The sequence below is a fragment of the Bos mutus genome, chromosome 7 (genome assembly GCF_027580195.1).
Source record: "Bos mutus isolate GX-2022 chromosome 7, NWIPB_WYAK_1.1, whole genome shotgun sequence".
Lineage (NCBI taxonomy): Eukaryota > Metazoa > Chordata > Mammalia > Artiodactyla > Bovidae > Bos > Bos mutus.
Genome location: NC_091623.1, coordinates 47,924,367 through 47,937,097, shown reverse-complemented (window position 1 = coordinate 47,937,097; position 12,731 = coordinate 47,924,367). Strand labels below are relative to the sequence as shown.

Genomic DNA, 12,731 nt, shown 5'->3' with positions numbered 1-12,731 from the left:
CACAGGATTATTTAATTTCTCTTTCTGATTTTTCACTGTTAGTATACAGGAACACAAGGCATTTCTATGTTTTAATTTTATATCTTGTGATTTTACTAAATTCACTGATTAGCTCTAGTAATTTTCTGGTGGTGCCTTTAGGGTTTTCTACGTGTAGTATAATGTCATCTGAAAACAGTAAGAGTTTTACTTCTTCTTTTCCAATCTGGATTCCTTTTATTTCTTTTTCTTCTCTGATTGCCACAGCCAGGCCTTCTAAAACCATGTTGAATAACAGTGGCAAGAGTGGGCCTCCATATGACCCAGCAATCCCACTACTGGGCATATACCCTGAGAAAACCACAATTCAGAAAGACACATGAACCCCGGTGTTCATTATAGCACTATTTACAATAGCCAGGGCATGGAAGCAAGCTAGATGTCCACTGACAGATAAGGACACTGTGGTAAGACACTGCCACATTTAAAACACAGATCCAACAAGGGCCCACTGTACAGCACAGGGAACTCTGCTCCATGTGATGTGCAGCGTGGAGGGCAGGGGAGTCTGCGGGAGAACGGATACACGCACACGTACGTCTGAGTCCCTTCACTGTTCACCTGAGACTGCCACAACACTGTTAGCTGGCTATGCCCCAGTACAAAATAAAGTTTTTTTTTTAAGTTGTACATATATATAATAGAATATTACAGCTCGTTAATATTAATAATTAGCATTAATATTACAGCTCATTAATATCTGGTCCCATCACTTCATGGGAAACAGGTGGGGAAACAGTGGAAAACAGTGTCAGACTTTATTTTTTGGGGCTCCAAATCACTGCAGATGGTGACTGCAGCCATGAAATTAAAAAACACTTACTCCTTGGAAGCAAAGTTATGACCAACCTAGACAGCATATTGAAAAGCAGAGACATTATTTTGCCAACAAAGGTCCGTCTAGTCAAGGCTATGGTTTTGCCAGTGGTCATGTATGGATGTGAGAGTTGGAGTGTGAAGAAAGCTGAGCACCGAAGAATTGATGCTTTTGAACTGTGGTGTTGGAGAAGATTCCTGAGAGTCCCTTGGACTGCAAAGAGCTCCAACCAGTCCATTCTGAAGGAGATCAGTCCTGGGTGTTCTTTGGAAGGAATGATGCTAAAGCTGAAACTCCAGTACTTTGGCCACCTCATGCAAAGAGTTGACTCATTGGAAAAGACTCTGATGCTGGGAGGGATTGGGGGCAGGAGGAGAAGGGGACGACAGAGGATGAGATGGCTGGATGGCATCACTGACTCGATGGAGTCTGAGTGAACTCCGGGAGCTGGTGATGGACAGGGAGGCCTGGCGTGCTGCGATTCATGGGGTCGCAAAGAGTCGGACACGACTGAGCGACTGAACTGAACTGAATATTACAGAACGTTAATACCTCAGCTATTAAAAGGAATGAATCTGAGTCAGCTGAACTGAGGTGGATGAACTTAGAGCCTGTTATACAAAGTGAAATCAGAAAAAGACAAATGTATATTAACACATATATATGGAATCTAGGGAAATGGTGCTGATGAGCCTATCTATAGGGCAGGAATAGATATGCAGATGTAGAGAACAGATGTGTGCACACAGCTGGGGAAGGAGAGAGCTGGATGAATTGAGAGTAGCACTGAAATACATACATTACCATGCACAAAACAGATTACTAGTTGGAAGCTGCTGTACGACACAGGGAGTTCAGGCCAGTGTTCTCTGACCACCTAGAAGGATGGGGGCTTGGGATAGGGTGGAGGAGGGAGGCTCAAGAGGAAGGGGATGTATGTATACTTACACCTGATTCATGCTGTTGTATGGCACAGGCCAATACAACATTGTAAAGCAATAATCCTCCAATTAAAAATAAACAAAAAATACATGTACCCCAGTGTTCACTGCAGCACTATTTACAATAGCCAGGACACAGAAGCAACCTAAATGTCCAGTGACAGAGAACTGAATAAAGAACATGTGGAACATACACACACACACACACACACATATATATACACAATGGAATATTACTCAGCCATTGAAAAGAATGAAATAATGCCATTTGCAGCAACATGAATGAACCTGGAGATTATTATACTAAGTAAAGTCAGACAAAGAAAGACAAATATCTTTCTTTGATATTTCATATGATATTGTTCATATGTGGTGGTGGTTGTTCAGTCACTCAGTCGTGTCTGACTTTGCGACCCCATGGACTGCAGCATTCCAGGCTTCCCTGTCCTTTACCATCTCCTTAAGCTTGTTCAAACTCATGTCCATCGAGTCAGTGATACCATCCAACCAATTCATCCTGTCATTCCCTTCTCTTCCTGCCCTCAACCTTTCCCAGCATCAGGGTTTCTCTAATGAGTCAGCTTTTTGCATCAGGTGGCCAAAGTACTGGAGTTTCAGCTTCAGCATCAGTCCTTCTAATGAATATTCAGGACTGATTTCCTTTACGATTGACTAGCTTGATCTTGCAGTACAAGGGACTCTCAAGAGTCTTCTCCAACACCACAGTTTAAAAGCAACAATTCTTCAGCACTTAGCCTTCTTTATGGTCCAACTCTCACATTCATACATTACCGGAAAACCCACAGCTTTGACCATACGGACCTTTGTTGGCAAAACAATGCCTCTGCTTTTTAATATGCTGTCTAGGTTTGTCATAGCTTTTCTTCCAAGGAGCAAGTGTCTTTTAATTTCATGGCTGCAGTCAGCATCTGCACTGATTTTGGAGCCCAAGAAAATAACGTCTGTCACTGTTTCCACTGTTTGCCATGAAGTGATGGGACCAGATGCCATGATCTTCGTTTTCTAAATGGTGAGTTTTAGGCCAGCCTTTTCACTACCTTCTTTCACCTTCATCAAGAGGCTCTTTAGTTCTTCTTCGCTTTCTGCCATAAGGGTGCTGTCATCTGCATATCTGAGGTTATTGATATTTCTCCCGGCAATCTTGATTTCAGATTGTGCTTTATCCAGCCTGGCATTTCTCACGACGCACTCCGCACAGAAGTTAAATAAGCAGGGTGACAATATACAGGCTTGACGTATTCATTTCCCTGTTTTGAACCAGTCTGTTGTTCCATTTCCAGTTCTAACTGCTGCTTCTTGAACTGCATACAGGTTTTGCAGGAAAGGTGGTCTGGTATTCCCATCTCTTTAAGAATTTTCCATGTGGAAAATTATATGTAGAACCCCCCTCAAAAAATGATATAAATGAACTTATAAAAATAGTAGATATGACATGAAGGCATGACAGATGGAAATCATAATGAAATACAAATGGAGTATAATATAGGAGATACATGAATTATTGAGAACATATGTAATGATTGGAAATAGAAGAGCCTGTAATAAAGTAAAAACTTAAAAACATTTTTTACAAAGGCGCTTATGAAAAATCCAGCTAATAGGAAACTCAATAGGGAAGGACTGAAAGCGTCTGCAAATTAGGAGACAAGAATGCCTACTTCCACCACTGCTACACAGTACTGCTATGCACTGCAAGTCCTAGACAGAGCAAGTAGGCAAGAAAAAGAAATAGAAGGCACCCAAACTGAAAAGGAAGAAGTAAAACCATCTCTGTTTTCACGTGTAACTGGTAACCTGTGCTAGTGCTCATCTGTGTCCGACTCTGGGAGCGCATGGACTGTGGCCCGCCAGTATCCTCTGTCCATGGAACTCTACAGGCAAGAAGACTGGAGTGGGTTGCCATTTTCTACTCCAGGGGATACTCCCAACCCACATTTCTTGCATCTCTTGCCTTGACAGGCAGGTTCTTTACCACTGCACCACTTGGGAAGCCCCATTTTCATATGACATGATCCTGTACACAGACTATCTCAAAGAATGCTGCTGCTGCTGCTGCTAAGCTAATTAAAAAGTTAGCAAAGTTACAGGATCAACACACAAAAACCAGTTGTGTTTCTATACAGCAGCAATGAAGAATCTGAAAAAGAAATTAAGAAAATAACCCCGACAAGGAAATAATATGGCAGCTAATTAAAAAGCTAAACATAAAATTATCCTACAACCAAGCAATTCTACTCTAAAGTATATGTACAAAAGAACGAAAGCAGAGACTCAAATACTTGTGCATGAATGTGTGTGGCAGCAGTATTCACAGTGGTCAAAGGCCGGAAATAATCTAAGTGTCCATCAGCGATGAACAGATAACACAAAGCATGTTTTATCCATACAACAGAAGACTATTCACCTAAAAAAAAGGAAAGAAGTACTGATTCATGCTACAAGATGGATCAGCCTTGAAAACATTAAGCTAAGTGAAAAAAGCCCGAAACAAAAGGACTATAATACTTACAGGAGGTTCCTGTGCTTGCGCTCAGCGGCTCAGTCATGTCTGACTCTGGACCCCATGGACTATAGCCTGCCAGGCTCCTCTGTCATGCGACTTCCCAGGCAAGAATATGGAGTGGGTTGCCATTTCCTACTCCAGGGGATCTTCCCGACCCAGGGATTGAACCCGCATCTCCTGCATTGGCAAGTGGATTCTTTACCACTGCACCACTTGGAAAGCCCATTGGAGGGTCCTAGAATAGGCAAATTCATAGAAACAGAGAAGATTAGACATTACCAGGAACTGGAGAGAGGTGAAATGTGGAGTTATTGTTTCATTATAACAGATTCTGTTGGGGTGATAAGAGAGCTCTGGAAATAAAACCATTAGTGGTGATGGTTGCAAAACATTTTTGAATGTAATTAATACTATTTATATAGTTAAAATACAGAAAAAAAATTTTTAATAGTTAAAATGACAAGATTTTATTCTATATATTCTACCACAATAACAAACACGGTTATAATATACAAAACCTTCCACAGGCAGGTACTCAATAACAGTATAATCAAACACTTGATTTTAAGACTTGAGGTTCATTCAAAAGCTGACCAAGGACACAGGAAAATGTTCTGAAGGGTGAACAAGTCATCCTCCAAAACGAAATACCTGAGCATCTGTTTCTTGCCCCTTGGCATTCTACTTTCTGCATCACCAAGCAGCTGCTCTAGAATTTGTTCCCTGAGATGCTGGTACATTCTGGAATCACAAAATCTTAGAGTTCCTTATCTGGCAGCTTCTTTCCTATCCACAGTTCCCAGGGGTAACAGAAAATACAGAGTACATCCCCAAGATTCATCTGCGTGGGTATCTGGACCTGAAGGACAGGTGCCTCCCCCATGCAGCTCAGGTTCACACCACAGCTTCTGTGTGGAGGAGGTCCAGCGTGCCCACACAGCTTTCTCTGTCAACTGCAGAGGACACACAGCCACGCACTTGGACTGGCCCTCTCATCATGAACAGTCACTGTCACAGACAAGGGCCTCTGCTAGAATGGTGACCATACCCAACATACTGGGAATTCTGAAGGCTGCTACGGAGAAGAGCTGGTTGTCCCAGGCAATTACAGAGGGCACCAGTGGGAGGCACATGAAACCACAGCCAGCAGGGCTGGGCTAGGCGGTGGGGGCACCACGTGTCTGTCTGTCTGTCAAAGCAGTGCTCATGGTTACCAGTGACCCAGCTAACCAACAGAGCAGACAGGAAAACCAAAAATGAATAAGTGAGGCATGGCATTTTTCTGTAACTCAGCTTTCCTTTCACTGTGGCAGATTCTGCATTAGATGGTAGGTATTGGAACACACTACAAGTCAGTCCTTTGCTTTTCAGAAGTGGAGACTGGGGCCAGGGGAGCGAAGCAGCCTTCCCAGGACTACAGAGACAACAGGCAGGGCTGGGACCAGCGCCGGGATGCCCGGTTCCTAAGCCAGGGCTCATCCTAGGCCATGTGACCTTTCACTGAAATGTGCCCCGTATGTGGACAACAAAAGCTGCTAGCTACCTTTTCCTCTTCTAATGGCTTAACATTTAGAAATGACATGGGATATGATGTCAGAAACATTTATTAGTAATTCACAATTAGAGTAACATATATTTAAATAAACGGCCTACTTCGTTTCTAATATTCAGACTGGTATCAAAGCCATAAATAAAAATACTAACTTTCTAACTGTGCCCCGTAATTAAACAAATGAAATGAACTATCTGAAAAAGATTCAGAAGACAGCAGAGGACAATAACAAGAGAACCTGAGGAGAATGAGTAAAAACCTGAAATCATCTCCTCTCTCCTTATTTAAAAATCTTCAATGATTCCAAGCTACTTACAGGACAAAATCCAGACTCCTTTGAGTGGACACGTCCAGCTCCCTGTCCCCAGGCCCCTCCACAGAGCCCACTCCCAACAGAGGTGTCAGCACTGGTCAGCGGTCCTATAGCTGGTGGAATGTATTACCACTGCCTTTCTACTTTTGAAGGCCTACCAGTTTAGCCATTCCCACCTTCATCCTAAGAAGTATCAGTTCTAGAATGTGCATTTCTGGAGTGTGGTTTAGTCTACTGCCGCAGCTGATGAGAAGCATCATGGATTACCACCCCTCACTCATTATCTCAGACTTTGTCCTGACAGTTATTCAAGGAAACCCAGATGTGTTGTCTTCTCCAAAAAAACAAGTAATACACTGAAGCCAGGGCTATACAATCCCACTAATTCAGGCATTTATTTTAGGCTAAAGATCAGTTATGCAAGAAATGAGAGATTCTTTTTCTTCCTGACTAGGAAAGGAGACATGAATTGGGACAAATTTAAATAACTGGGAAAAAAGTACAAGGAAAAAGACCAGAATGGTGGAGTTACTGAAAACGAAATGTATTTTATAATTTCTATACAGAAGAAAGAAAAAAGAAAAAAAGATAAGACTGTCTTGTAATAAACCACAATGGAAAACAATGTGAAAAAGAATGTAAATAGACACACACACAACATACAGAAAGAGAGAGAGAAAAGGACATTAATTTCTTAAGATAGTTAGCAAGGAGAGAGCCATAGCATCCTTTCTGGCCTTGAATTATTTCAGGAACCATCCAGTGAATTACCAGTGCAGATACATGTGGAACTTGGCTCAGCTAATCAACGCAGAGACAAAAGGCCTGGCCCTCAGTCCTCTCCCCAGCACAGGCATCCACAGGACTGCCTTTTCAATAAACTCTTCTCCTCATGCCAGCTGACGAGCTAAGTTTTCCAGTAAACCAACTTTCTGACTGAACTGAATGAATCACCTCCATTTTTAATTTTTGTGTTTTGCACTTATTGTTTATAAAGATACCACATACAGTAGGCAAGCTAAATGCCCAAATATAATCAAACAGAAAGTTCAAAACTATGACCTAAAAACTCGCCATGAACCCACACTCTGTGCAGCCCTTCTTCTTGGAAACGATGACGCGCCCGGGGCGAGTCTCCCCTCACTGCTGCTCCGCGGCCGGGGACGCTGAAGAGCCCGAGAAACCGTAAGGCCAGAGCCGAGTCAGCTTTCCATTCTGATCCTTTCTTTGGTGAGAGACGGAGGAAGGGTGAAAAAACAAGCACAGGACACAGAAGCGGAGAAGAAGAAGTTATGAAGAAACTTTATATAAAACTGCAATGTCCTGAGGACAGAACCATGCCGTTTTTGTCTTATCACTTCCAAATGCTGTATCAAATACAAGGGAGCCACAGATTGAGTAACGAAAGAGCAGGAGTTCTGAGGCAGGAAAGGTTAGCACATCAGACATTGGAAATGATTCACGGGATTCTGCCAAACCCCTCTGAGGGACTCTGATTCCTCTCCCGGCCTCCTCCACCACGTGCCCTCCCACAGCGGATGGTGGACAGCCACAGCTACGCAGCAGATGGGGCCCAATTGTAGCCCACACGCCTGCTGCAGAGGCCCAGCACAGAGGGAGCCGGCACAGCGCGCTGAGCACACTGCCCCCTGAGGAAATCACGGCGCGTCTTCTCTCTAGCACCCCAACTGCACTTTAAGTCACCAAAATCCATTTTCACGTAATGACTTTAATAGCATCTGCAGCAGAAACCACAGATGAATGGAGGGAGATTTTCTTGCATTTTCATTTTCCCTAGAAATTTAACTCATTCCTACCTATGCCTGAGCTTCAGCTACACAGCTCAAAATTCTTCTCTAAATATGAAACATGTGTTTTACCTCAAGAAGACAACCTCGTATGAAACTACGTTCTCCCTGCAGGGAAGGAGAATGAGACAGCTAACTAGCACAAAGGCCCGCCCCTCCTGTGGGTAGGTCCTGCCAGCCCAACCGCTCAGGGATCACCACGTCCTCTGCCCCAAAGCCAGCGTCCTGATTCATGACCATGGCATCTGCTGTTCCCAGCACGGACGCCACACGGCTCACTGAGACTTGTTGATGACAGTCAGGACCAACCACATAGACACAAGCTTTGGGGGGAAGAATGGCGACCTCGGTGGTTACTGAGGAATCTTCTACTCTTAGCTGTTGGTGCATCCATCCCGATCTCTCCCATTCTACCCATCTAGCTTTTAGGGGAAGGGCACACTGGACATGATGGCAGAGATTGTTTATTTGAAATTGGAAGGACCCTCTCAAACTACATGGCCACCAGTAGAATTAACAGATAAGATTATGCATTTCCCATGAAAAAGCCATGTTCTTGCTCCAGTCTCAGCACAATGGTGGGACACAGAAGAGCTCGTCTCAGCCACAGACATCTTCGTTGGAGGGTGAGAGAAGGGACCCAGATCCCACCAGTCTGAGGCCTGTATGTACCCTCATTCACTTTCACAAGAACAGGCAAAGTTTGCCTTCATGGTACAAAGCTTTCTCAAGTCCCAAGACAGAGAAGATCTGTAGTGTTCTGTAGTCAATAAGCCCATCAAAAGAAGGGATTACTAAGCTGCAAAATTTGCTAGTTGCAGCTAGAAAGCAGCATGTCTATGTGTCATTACTAAAAGTGATTAAGTCAGATCAGAAGGAATAAGTGACAAATGTTTAAAATACCCCATAGTAAAAGATGAACACTTTTTTCCCCCAAAAGGAAAAAGCTGAGTTTAAAGGAGTCTATGCCTATGTAGACACGTAGAATAAAATTATCTAAAAACAGGTTTAAAAGCCATACAGTCTCTTACAGGCTTTGATGACATTTGTGGGGTGCCACCAACAAATCAGTCTCTCCAAAACAGAGCCTGAATCTGATGGAGCCTCTAGAGCTACAAACTGCCCTACAGGAGTACCAAGGCAGAGAGGAGACAGCTCACCGCCTGCTGGGAGCTGGGGAAACCAAGGAAGTAATATGTTGCAAGTTGCAAAATTTTGACAGAGAAACAATTCAGCTTTTTCCATCAAATAAAGTGCAAAAGAAGAAGAGATGACAGAGGAAAGTTGTGAATGAAAGGCACTTCACTAAAGGCAACACAGGGGCCTTCTGAGGATCCCAATTGGAACAAACATGTGACCCATTTTCCTAAATGAGGAACTAAGGGAAACCTGCGTGCTGGCTGACGTCTGATGACACCAAGGAATCTACCTTTTACTTTTTAAGGTGAGTATGGTACTGTGCTGATTTTTTAAAACAGTTCTTTTTTTTAAAGCTACTGAAATATTTATAAATGAAATGACACAATGTCTAGATATTTGCTACATAATTATTAAAAAAGGAGAAAGAAAAGGCCCCTGTGTTGTCCAGCATTAACACAGGATGGTAAATTGCAAGTATTTCTATCAAATATTGTTTAAACTTCGATTTCCTGGACAAACAGTGGCAAGCCTTCTCAAGAACCAGTATTCAACACTGAGGGCAAGTGCCCTCAACTATACATGCCCAGCTGGTGCACACACACACAGGTGCTGCACATGTGTGCACACAGTGCATACACCACACACGCATACATGTACATGTACAGAGCATATGTGTGCACACACACACATACGAGAGGCAAGACTACTGTGTGTGCACAGGAATGCTATGTATATCTGCATGCCACAAAACGAAAGGAATCAGAATGGGCAATGCCTTTATTCTCCTTTTTCAAGCCACAGGGAGCTGAGCAAATCAGGTGGATATCCCAACACTCCCATGTAGGTGAGAGGCAAGCATAAATCAGTGGAAAATTGTTTTAGGCAAGAAAGAGAAGCTGCCTGCAGGGGAGGATATAACAGTATGAATGCACGTTACCTGCCCCAGTTCCTGGGTGTCTTCCTCAGAAATCACTGGCTCGCTTGTCTGTAGCTGAAGCGGCCTCCCTTCCTGGCTCCCTGAGGAGGGTTCACAGTGCGTGGCTTGGGCCATCAGTCCAGATGCTGAAATGTAAAGTCAAACACTGGCATTTTCCAGAAGGTGTGAACAACACAAGCACATTCAGAACTTTAGAAAAAGTGGTGTTTAAGACCGTCAGAGCTCTTTAGGTTGACAGAGTGTTTTCACAGTCACCTATGGGTGCAGAGCCTCTGTGCTTGCCAGAGCAGGAAGTGTGGGGAACTCACTTGGCTGAGCCTCTGCTTAGCTGACTGAATGTGGGACTTGCCTGAGCCTTGGCTTCTATCCCAACCCAGGGCTGCTTCCTTACCTGACACTGATTGGTGTACAACACGGTGAATACTCGGGATCTTGCTCTGTAACTGTCTTTGAGAAGAAACATCTTTTATCCAGGAGTATATATTATTAAGTCACTAAGTTGTGTCCAACTCTCTTGTGACCCCATGGTCTGTGCAGCCCACCAGGCTCCTCTGTCCCTGGGACTTCCCAGGCAAGAACACTGGAGTGGGTTGCCATTTCCTTCTCCAGTTTATTAGGATGCTGGAAAGATGAAAGCATATTGGTCTGAGAACCAGCATCTGGATTCCAGGACCAACTCCTTTGAGCAGCTTGCTCTGCTTCAGCAGAATGGGAGGGCAGAAATGGGACACCCCCACTTCCTTCCAAGGACTGTCAGGGCAGTAAGCAGCGTCGCCTTCTGGCAGAGTGGCCTAGAGCAGCTGATAAGTGCATCGTTAGGAAAGGAAATTCATTTTGGGGTCCAGTTCTTGCTGGGCCTGAAGAGTAGGAATACAGCTGGTAACTCTAAGGTATGCTAACTGCACAAGTCCCTGCTCCCAGGGGAAAGAACAGCCACCTCCAACAGGTATACAAGTATCCCCTTATTCTTGTTTCTTAAAAAATTTCTTACAAACTAACACTCCCTGAAATTCCCTAACTGAGCAGAGAAGACATGAGGATGAGAGCGTGTTTCCTGAGATACTAGAGTCTCGGTCAGATAGAGTGAGCTCAGGAACCAGCTGATGCAAAGCAAAACCTGCATGGAGGCAAGGGCAGGGGGTCCACACTGCAGACCTGAGCACGCCCCTGGGAAGGAGACCCTAAGAGAGACGCTTGCCTTTTAACTGTGCACACCTGTAAGAAGTGCAACCTACACACAACTGCTACACCGTCACATACACCTTGGGAGTCACAACACAAAAACCTCAGTACAGACCACGCACTCGGGTTGCTTTTCTATTCTTTATATAAAAGCTGCTTGCAATCAACCAAACTGATTCCACAACCCGTGTTCTACAATCCCCAAAGTGCCACTGCTCCATCATCCTAAGGGCATATTAAATAAAGAACTTTCCACAGCATACAACTCACTGTTGGTTGGACTTACAAGACCTGAATGTCACTAAGATGTTACCTAATAAAAAGCACTTTTCTAACACATTAGCAACAGAACACCATCAGAGCTAAACTGGAGAACAGAGGGCATGTTCTACTAACTATTATCAGCCTAAAGGAAAAGCTAACTAACGCACATGACCTTAAAATATTATCAGTGGTAACACGACGGCCAAGCGCACTTCATTTGTGTATGTGAACAGTGGTTCTCTGGCCTAATGGGTGAAAGCGAACTCCTCGGTCAGCCTACACCCTTCTCCCTAGTCTGCTCCCTGACCCTGCAGACTCCTGTTCCTGCCACCTGGCACCCTGCCCCAGCATACTGGCCCTGCCCACCATGCATCCCACTGCACATGTCATGCAGACAGATGTCCCCTAGCCCGAGTCTGGAGACGTGTTCTCTCCTCAGCCCTTTCATCACAGCAAGCTCCCCGCATCTGTCCTGGTGCCATTCAGTTTACACAGGACAGGGACTCGCTTGGTGCTGCACTGCTGTTTGTCTCTTTTGGCATCTGTTGGAACTGGGCTCCCCCCAGCTGGCTTCTCCGGGAGCAAGGCCCACGTCTGATTCACACTCGTGCACTTGTGCCCTGCTCCTTCACTGTCACTCTGGTTTCCATTCCAACAGCTACAGCTGCATGACAGGCAGAAACACACTACTTTTAAATTTTTAACAAATGGGATGGAACAACTAGAAAATCACAACTGAGGACTTTTCTTCCTGGAACATGCTAATCAGAGATGTTTCGCACAATGAGCTGTGGCATCACCAGGGTCCCGCCTAGTACAAAACTCAGCCACCCTCAGAACTGTGTGTTGAGACCTGGGTTGCTGACTCAGTTACTTTAATACTTCCAAATATCTTCTGAAAAAAATTAATTTGATGCTGTATAAGATGGTTTTTGTGTCAGAAGTCAACAGCATTAATAGTTAAACAAAATAAGCACAAATTGTTCAAGCTACGTGAGAACTTACCAACGACCCCGCTCTCTAAGGACACGGAGGCATCAAGGGGAGCCCTGAGCAGGGACCGGGCTGGCAGGGGCAGCACCAGACGCAAAAGTCACCTCTGTGCACCAGACACAGACTGGTCGCCTCACTGCAAGTTCAGAGCAAAGACCACCAGGGCCTGCCCTGCGAGCAGAAAAACTGCTTCAAGTCTGTCTAGTCATGAGCAAATCCTT

General features: G+C 44.4%; 1 protein-coding gene across 3 annotated transcripts in view; it reads right to left on the bottom strand.

Moving 5' to 3' along the window:
* Positions 1-12,731, bottom strand: part of SNAP47 (synaptosome associated protein 47) — a 76,554-nt gene that overhangs the window by 18,547 nt on the left and 45,276 nt on the right. For 2 of the 3 annotated variants that reach the window (XM_070373438.1, XM_005893878.3), the window contains exon 4: positions 10,072-10,196. In XM_070373438.1, coding sequence (XP_070229539.1) covers positions 10,072-10,196 — 125 coding nt within the window. Of the gene's footprint in view, positions 1-4,327; positions 4,557-10,071; positions 10,197-12,731 lie in introns of all 3 variants that reach the window. The other variant, XR_011464745.1, reaches the window with a different exon arrangement.